This window comes from Dreissena polymorpha, chromosome 5 (assembly GCF_020536995.1).
Source record: "Dreissena polymorpha isolate Duluth1 chromosome 5, UMN_Dpol_1.0, whole genome shotgun sequence".
In the NCBI taxonomy this organism is placed as follows: Eukaryota; Metazoa; Mollusca; class Bivalvia; order Myida; family Dreissenidae; genus Dreissena; species Dreissena polymorpha.
Window position 1 is genome coordinate 24,597,130 of NC_068359.1, and position 9,538 is coordinate 24,606,667.

General features: G+C 34.2%; 1 protein-coding gene across 1 annotated transcript; it reads left to right on the top strand.

The window, feature by feature from the left end:
- Window positions 1–2,153: 2,153 nt before the first annotated feature.
- On the top strand, window positions 2,154–9,279 carry LOC127880682 (uncharacterized). The gene is made up of 3 exons (XM_052428016.1): window positions 2,154–2,366; window positions 3,771–3,962; window positions 8,231–9,279. The coding sequence occupies exons 1-3, from the start codon at window positions 2,315–2,317 to the stop codon at window positions 8,395–8,397; spliced, it is 411 nt and encodes a 136-aa protein (XP_052283976.1). The 5' UTR covers window positions 2,154–2,314; the 3' UTR covers window positions 8,398–9,279.
- The last annotated feature ends 259 nt before the right edge of the window (window positions 9,280–9,538 follow it).

The following is a 9,538-nucleotide window of genomic DNA, read 5'->3' on the forward strand; positions in this document are numbered from 1 at the left end:
CCATACTTAATCCTTGAAATGCACTAAGTGACCCCGTGACCTAGTTTTTGACCCGGCATGACCCATATTCGAACATGACCTAGATATTGTCTTGATACAACTTCTGACCAAGTTTGGTAAAGATCAGATAAAAACTACTTCAATTAGAGAGCGGACACCATGCTTAATCCTTGAAATGCACTAAGTGACCCCATGGTCTTGTTTTTGACCCGGCATGGCCTATATTCGAGCTTGACCTAGATATTGTCTTGATACAACTTCTGACCAAGTTTGGTAAAGATCGGATAAAAACTATTTGAATTAGAGAGCGGACAAGAAAAGTGTGACAGACGGACAGACAGTGCGAAAACTATATGCCCACTTTTCTTCGAAAGGGGGCATAAAAAATGTGGAGTAAAGTATACAAATGTGTACTTTTTCTTTGCAGACTGACTTACAGTACCTATCAAAATAGTTATATAAACAAATAAGTATAATTATATTGTTTATATTATGCGCATAAATAAAACATTTGCTATTTCATGAAAAATTAATTGTAGACAGCAAATAATGAAACAAGAAACCGTTTGAGACGGGTGATGCTCCACAAAGTTTTTTTTCCCACAATATTGCACTATATATTCAGATAAATGGAAACGTCTTGAGGGGCATAACTTTGGCTAAAATAATACGATGGATGGTTTAGCACCTTAAAAATGTCAAAGGGCCATAACTCTGTAAATAAATCATCTAACCAGAACCAACTAATAACATGCGCATCTCCTCAAGGTAGTTAAGCTTCCCATAAAGCTTTATTGCATTCCAGTCAGTAGTTGGGGAGAAATGGCCCGGACAAGAATTGCACTATATGTACAGTTTATAGAAAATTTCAAAGGGCCATAACTCTGTGAAAAATCATCCGACCATAACCGGCTTATAATATGCACATCTCCTGTTGGTAGTGAAGCTTCCCGTAAAGTTTCATTGAATTCCCGTAATAAGTTGCTGAGAAATAGCTCGGACAAGAATTGCACTTTATGTACAATGGAAAATTTCAAAGGGCAATAACTCTGTGGAAAATCATCCGACGAGAACCGGCTGATTATATGCACATCTCCTGTTGGTAGTGAAGCTTCCCATAAAGTTTCATTGAATTCCCGTAATAAGTTGCTGAGAAATTGCTCGGACAAGAATTGCCCTATATGTACAATGGAAAATTTCAAAGGGCCATAACTCTGTGAAAAATCATCCGACCAGATCCCGCTGATAATATGCACATCTCATCTTGGTAGTGAAGCTTCCCATAAAGTTTCATTGAATTCCAGTCATTAGTTGCTGATAAATAGCCCGGACAAGAATTGCACTATATGTACAGTTAATGGAAAATTTCAAAGGGCCATAACTCTGTGAAAAATCATCCGACCAGAACCCGCTGATAATATGCACATCTCCTCTTAGTAGTGAAGCTTCCTATAAAGTTTCATTGAATTCCGGTCATTAGTTGCTGAGAAATAGCCCGGACAAAAATTGTGCACGGACGGACAGACGGACTGACGAAGCGGCGACTATATGCTCCCCCCCCCCCAAATTTTTGGTGGGTGCATAAAATGTCAAATTAACATGGATAATAGAAAATATTGTGAAATGCTTTATTTATAAATTAGAAACTAGATCACACTTCTACAATGATTGCAAGTTTCCATGACTCATTGAGGAATAAACCATGTAAAATGTTAGTTTTGCTAATTTATATAGTTATGGGAAACAACTACACTAACTTTTAATATCAAAGCTTTTTTTTATAATTGTTTATGTACCGGTAAAACACCGCTTCATTCGTAAGAATGTCATTTGAGCCTAGATGAAGATACAGCTGTTGAACATCCATCTTCCGCAAGTCTCTCAACAATGCATGGCGAAAACGATCACAAGACAATTTGGCACCTTTGAAAACCTCTGAAGGCGTATGTCTAAACAATAATTTCTAAACAATCTTATCGGTAGACATTCGTCTACATTTCAAGGGAATACCGTCTAAATGCCCCTTTAATCTGCTTTACCCGGGTCCAATGCGGTGCAATTAAAAATGTTATGCCGGTAACTATTGGACCGAATTATATCCTACTCGCATTCTATACATAGATGGTGACGTCACTACGTTATTGTCACTCGAATAAACCGGCTAAGACAGCCGCCATGTTTGCTTATATAAATAATTCTTCTCTGTTGGATACTAATTAAATCATCTGCGGTCGTTGGAAGACTTCGTAAATTTTCTTTAACACATTTTTTAAGCGCCATACGATCACTGATCGATTAGGATTTAAAAGCGATTATGGAGTTCATTGCGATACTAGTGGCTGTTATTTGCCTGTTTGTCGTTACCGGTAAGTAAATTGGTATTTTTTCTTGGCAATGCACAAGGGTTTGAAATTCTATCCATAAAGCTAATCTAATGGCTAAATTAAAAAATACCCATCATTGACGAACCATCTTTCGAACCTCTTAATTTTTGACACGTCAATTTGACTCAAATATAATATTGAAAGTAATGAAACATATTTATAAGTACTTTATTTGATAAAGAACTTGTTTCTTCATGGCTGGCAACTGTAATTGCTATGTAAATCCTCTTTTGAAAACAGATTTTTTCAAGTTTTCAGAACAACTATATCGTCACCTTAGCGCAAAAGGTTTAGGTCAAGAAAGGCCAAAAACCTAAAAGACCGCATACCAAAAAGGCCGAATACCAAAAAGGCCTTACCAAAAAAGGCCTTAAAGGGTACCAAAAAGGCCAAAAAATGAACCAAAAAGGCCTTAAAGCAATTATTGGTATTTTAGTATGTTATACATTTACTTCTACTTCTACAAGCAAACATTTACAGACAATATACAGTCACACTGACAAAATACAACATGATTACATAATAATATTGTGAAACATGTGAATTCTATTTTTTATTAAATAAAGTGGAGAACGACATAAAACATGTATGAAGTTTTTTTTCGTTATTACAAAATAAACATGTCTGCAAATAATTGAAAATAGGGTATGACATAAAACATGATTAATGACATCATGCATCCAATATTATCCAATGACGTAAATAAAATTGTCTGCATATTCGTGATGTCATACAAGTTTAAGTTTATACACATTGCAAAATGAAAAGCAAAATATGCAAAACAATAGCATAATTAAACCATTAGCAACGCACATGACATAACATTCACGCAAATCAATATCATATTCAAAACACATACACACACAAAACGCAATAAACATCACATTGTCAGAAGATCCATCATTGAATTGTTTTAGGTCCATATACATACGGGTACCTTTTATTCGTCATATAAAATTATAAATCTAGCTTGATTTACATAAATTATCAGTTCAACAAACATGGCCTTTGTTGCCATAGCGTGTGCTGCTGTTATTTCCGTCATTGGAATAATTGGTTAGCAAATTTTAATCCCTATGATTCAGACTCTTTGAATATCAACGAGGAAAGAATACTGTATTCATTCATTTTATTGAGTTTAAAGTTCTACATTTTATAAATGTCCAAATAATGGGTTGTCCGCGTTATTGCATATTTGTTTTTATGGTGTTTGGAATAAAATAAAACGAAACATTAACCTCTTTGATTATTTGTAAGGTTATTAGATCTATCAAACTTAGTTGAAGGAATTTATAGTTCAAAATAATAAAATATCTTGTTAATTAGATCTACTAGTAGATCTAAGCACCCGAAAGCTAACATACACATTTCAATTTTTATTTAAAGCACCAGTAACTGGTTTGACCTGCTATGCGTGTGCAAGTGTCTTGAATCCTGCAACGTGCGATGTTGATAACTTCGACCCAAGAGCGCATTCGAACGACACCATCAAAACCGTATCCCACCTCCCCGACAAAGGCAAAGAATGCAATTACTGCACAAAGGCATACTTTCACGACCCAACTTCGGGCTTCTATAGTAAGTGATATGTTTATGCGCTCTTCCGACATCGTGCTGCTGTATTTGGTCCTTGGTCGGTATCAATGATTAATTGAAAACAAATGAGCCTTGGCCTACATTGGGTGACAACGGACAGCATAGACATTTTGTATCCGTTTCTATTTATAAATATCATTCAAGACTCTTTTTATCGTCTGGCTGTGTATAAAAAATAAACGGGACGCATGTTATAAACAAGATTTGTTTCAAGTATGTCATTGAAGTTGTCGGACTGCTTGTCTTACAGTTTTGGAAGTTTTCTTGAAGTCGACATAAGGTTGTTATAGCAGTTTCGTTTCTTGATTTGGGGAAAACAGTATCGATAAAACCGAAAATGAGGAAGACATTTCCCAAAGTTTGCTTGAAGTTTGGGGAAAATTGAATAATTTTAAAGACGTTCTCTTAGTGGAAGGGGCCTTTCTCTTTGGGGACGGGGCATTTATAAAGCCCTTGCTAATGAATGGGAAAAAGCCATGTATAGGTCAAATTTCAAAGCATGGATATTGTAAGTCCCTCTTAAGTCACTTAAAAAATACACGTTTCATTATTTCAAAATAAAAGCGAGATTCTTTTACTCAGAACCATAGGGATTCGGCACAAAAAAACGCGTATATGTAATATATAATATATAGACTATGGCTGCTGGAGCTGAATGGGTCAAGTTCCCCACGGGTACTACTTCCCCATACCTCGGGTACTTTTAAGTATACTTCACCGTACACCGATTGTCAAATGATACTTTTGGTACAGGGACCCCGGTAAACTTACAGGTACCCCATCTTTCCTAAAAAATTGTAACCCAATTTGTATTTGTACCCAAAACTCTTGCCAAAACAAATTCGGTGTACGAACAAAAATTGTGGGTACAAACAAAAATTTGGATACGAAAATTTTGGGTACTAAAAAATATGGCAAAACAAATTTTGGGTACGAAAAAAAGTGTGTACAAAAATTTGCGGTACGAAAAAAAATTGATACGAAAATTTCGGGTATCCAAAATTTCGGGTACGAAAAAATTATGCAAGAAAAAAATGGGTACGAAAAAAATGAGTACGAAAAAAAATGGGTACAACAAAAATTGGGTACGAAAATAAAAGGCTACGAAAAGTTGTGGGTACGAAAAAAATATTGGGTACGAATTTTTTTTTATTAGAAAAGATGGTGTACTTGTTAGTATACCGGGGTACCAAAAAGTATCATTTGAAAATCGGTGTACGTTGAAGTATACTTCAAAGTATCCGGGGTACGGGGAAGTAGGACCCGTGGGGAACTTGACCTATTCAGCTAGACTATGGGCCATCTACATGTCTCAGTAAGAGAAAAATTCAGTCAGAAGTGACGTAACACGATACCGCACTCGGCTTGAATTTCGATGACGAAATAATTATGATTCAACAGCAAGGATGGCCGAGTTTCTCACGCAATACACTTTTCATTCGAAAGGACTCGCTTGTATTGTGTATTTTTGTGTTTTAAATTATAAACTAAAACCATTCTATGATTTTTATCATAAAAGTGTTGAAAAGTTCCATGCTTACTGTACAGCAATTTAAATAATACTGAGTATACTGACACAGTTAAAAAATGTCACAATCTGCAAACTGTCCCTTTAAGAGCAATGTATCTGATTGTCAATTAGGTGATAAATATTAACCGATTATGCAACCAATACAATTATTTCAATTTTATCACGAAGTTTTAATATTCAGGCAATTAAAATGATAATTAACTATTTTTTAAATGTGCCGTTTTCTAAGCACACTATGTGGCATAATTCTGAAAAGTTGAAGGCCAACGATATTGGCTTTTATCATGCATGCAATAACATCAGACAATTATACTCTGGGTGAAGTTTTGAGTTAAATTATACTATATCTCGGTACTTAAACAGAGATATACATTTGTTTTAAGTATTTAAACCGATTTTCCTTGTACAAAAGGGGCATACTGCTCCTAGATTGCTGGTCTTACGTCAGTGGCCGTAATTAATATATCGTTATTTTATATGACATGTACTGTTGTTTAAATGACAATAATTTTCGAAATTCGAAGAAGATTTTAATTTGTCTAATTTCCGAGCAGGGTTGTAGATATTGGTCATAGAACACACACAATAAGTCCAGTACTGGTTATGATAGCGGTTAAATATTCATACAAGCGTGTGTTCAGACAATACATCGATAAACAATTGCAAAGTACACATAATAACATTTAAACTATAATACAGAAATATCATTTTTTAGTACCGATATATATAAAGATTCTATATATTAATACATTTAATTGCAACTTAATTAAATTACGAGTAAGTTATTAGACCCAGAGCAGGTTTTTTCTGCTATGTTAAAAGGCCAAAACGGACCCGATCCCAAAGCAAACGGACCCGAGTCCAAAGCGAAATGATAATTGTTTATATATTTTTCAGACAGAAGTGTCTTCTGACCTTATGATTATTAGGATTATAAGACTCTAAACCTCAATAAGAATATTAACAACCTACAAAATATTTAACTATAATTTTTATGATTTTCCCCAAAGTTGTCAGGAAAAGACCTTTTTTGCGAATATTTGGTTATAAAAAATCCCAATTTGGTCCTTTTTGTCGATAAAACTTTCCCCAAAATGCCATTTTTATCAATTAAAAAATCCCAGTTTGACCAGACTCCTTTTCCGAAAATGGCTGGAAAAAACCCTGCAGCGTAAAGGAGACTATACACCGACAATTTCACAAAACGATCCTATCAATTAGCCGTTAAATATTTATTGATCAAGTGCTTCACAATGTTAAATTAAAAAAGATGAAACATGTTGTTATAGACTAGTAAATATAATTATAAATGCTATGGGTGTGCTTATCATGTATGTGTTATTTTTTTTCATTAGCGTTCAAACTGGTGCATGACATAATTTAAATGTTACATTTATTGTCTTAAACATTGAATGAAATTTTATTTTAAATTGATTGATGATATTAATGAAGTTTAACTAAATAACAAAGTTGCCCACGTAGCTTATTGATCTGTCTACGCCTATATATTTATTTCTTTACAAACGTGATTGTTTGATGTTATGATGTTGTTTCGTAAATTGACATAATATACAATATTTATGGGTTATGGCGGACTTTTTATTTACCGTTACACGCTAAATACGATTAATGTTTAAATGTTATATTAATACTTATTTTAAACTTTACCATTTTTATTAAACGGACTACTATCAATGCAGTACTACTTTCTATACAGCATGTACTGTCGGATAATCTTTTTTCGACAAATGACTTTTATTGTGTTTTTAAATGTTATATATCTAATTGAATGAACACATAAGTATTTTGTACCTAAGATTACTCAACGTAATGGCTGCTGATTACACAACCAAGCGAAGACATGGATGAATGATAAAAAGTGTTTAATGACCAGACATTTGTCTGACACCTGTGGTTTATGACACCGTGGTGTTCGTCAGTGATCGCCTTATCGGTAACTGATCAACAAGAGATCAAGGGGCAACTGAACATCGGAATAAAACTGTTCAAACGAATAGAAGATTGATGCAAACATTTAAATTAAAACGATAAAATTAATCATGAACAATTGTTCACTGTTTCACAGCGCGTTTTTTCCTGACAAATACTATTTTTGCTGGTTATTATACATTGTGCTTGGACTCGATTTGTTAATTGTTTGTTTTATCCATATTTGTTTGAGTACAGAAAATTAGATTTTTTTCCAAATAAGCTCGACTACTGAGTGTTTCTCTTCTTAAACAATGTTATCTAAAGGTGTAATTAAAATCAATCATAATCTGTCAAAATGCATATTTTCTTATTATCATGTTATATTAATCAATCAATTCGTAAAATTATATCGAATTATTGTGAATATAAACTATTATAACGGCGACCTTATATAAATATATCAGATTTTGTCAACTTATGGAGTCTGAACTTTGCGGGCGCGTGACATCACTCATCACTTTGTCTTTAGGTAAGCTTAACAAGTATCACGGTACATTGTTGTTCATGCCTTTTTTAATAACCAAAGCCTTCAGTAGGCGAGGAAATGATGCTTTAAAAAATAAATTTGGGTTATCTTTCACGTGATGTTACTCATATAGGAATGGAAACTCTAGGGGAATGTTTTATTTATGGCAAAAGTCAATGAATAAAAAGGAATTGTATGATCGGTGAAGTTTATATTTATTGTTTATGTATATATTTTATTTATTATCTTTTATTAACACAGCCTATGCGCGCGGCTGCGAGAATTCACCACGAGGCGTCGGATGTCTGAAGGACGCTTGCGCCTGTACCACTGACCTCTGTAACAGCGCTGTTACCATGACGACGACTTCAACTTCACTTCTTGAACTGCTTCTACCGGCGATTGTCAACCGTTTGATTTGGAGTTAAAGTGCAGCAATACACAAAATGCCAATATGACTGTCGCCCATTTGATGAGTTTAAGTACTCGTAATAAATCATAGATATGTTGAACATTAACTGAATTTCTATGACAGTTTCGAAAAGGCAAGCTGGGGGATTTTTGTTTTAGTTCGGTAAGTTGTCAATATTGGGCATTTGTCGTGCTCTTTTGAATGATATTGTTCATTGTTCCTCGTGACGTACAACATTATTTGTGCAAGCACTGTCTATACTTATTTAATTATCGTCTGTAAATTGTTGGTAAGAAAACTTAGTAACGCGTTAGTCTTCGTTTAAGCGTGACCAGTTATATTTATTAAATTGATTTTTATAAATTGCGCTGTTTCAATAACGATAAATGCACAAATCAACAGCATAAAGTTATAAATTGCATACTCAACAAACTGTATCAAATGACATGCCATTTGTGTTGTTCTGTTGTTTGCGTAAATCGTCCGTTTGAATATAAACGTGACATCAAGAGCTTTTGCTACATATGTTTTCGATCGTTTTCTGACGTGTTGTGCCACTCGTTATAACGTTTACATTTATTACAATCTCACGTATAATATGCAACAGAAATGCTGTCATAGGCTAACCCAAATTAGGTAGTGGCGTAAGAATAACCAACCGATCGGATCCCTACTCAACCTTATGTTTTTTTGTTAGAATTTCATTCAGTTATGACGAATTATAGAAGACATTATTTAAGTATTTGCTCTTTTCAAAATATTGATATATTCTAACCATATCCGCAATCATCTTACTTCAATGATATTTTGTGTTGTCACGAAGAGAACATCATTAATGCACAAATGGGTACTTCCTCTAGCCTGTTCCTGTGGTGTATAGTAAATTGCTGATATTTGATATTGTTAATTATTTGTGCGATTATTTTGGTACTTCAACAGATCTACACGTATAGTATACGCTAATACACATGAAAGCTTTCCGATGTAGGAAACGATATATTTGTCTTCATATGTAACTTAGTAAAACAGTATGTCGGTATTTTGAAGTAGAACATGCGACAGCATACGACCTTCGCTAAGAGTGTGTTCCATGCACGTATAATGCTGTGGAAAGCGTAACAAAGGGACAACATATTGCTGAGATTTCAAGCTTTTAC

Excerpts from the sequence above, each read along its gene's own strand:
- LOC127880682 (XM_052428016.1), top strand. The coding sequence starts at position 2,315 with ATGGAGTTCATTGCGATACTAGTGGCTGTTATTTGCCTGTTTGTCGTT. Across the intron at positions 2,367-3,770 it reads TTGCCTGTTTGTCGTTACCG|CACCAGTAACTGGTTTGACC; the intron begins GTAAGTAAATTG and ends TTTTATTTAAAG. Across the intron at positions 3,963-8,230 it reads CCCAACTTCGGGCTTCTATA|CCTATGCGCGCGGCTGCGAG; the intron begins GTAAGTGATATG and ends TTATTAACACAG.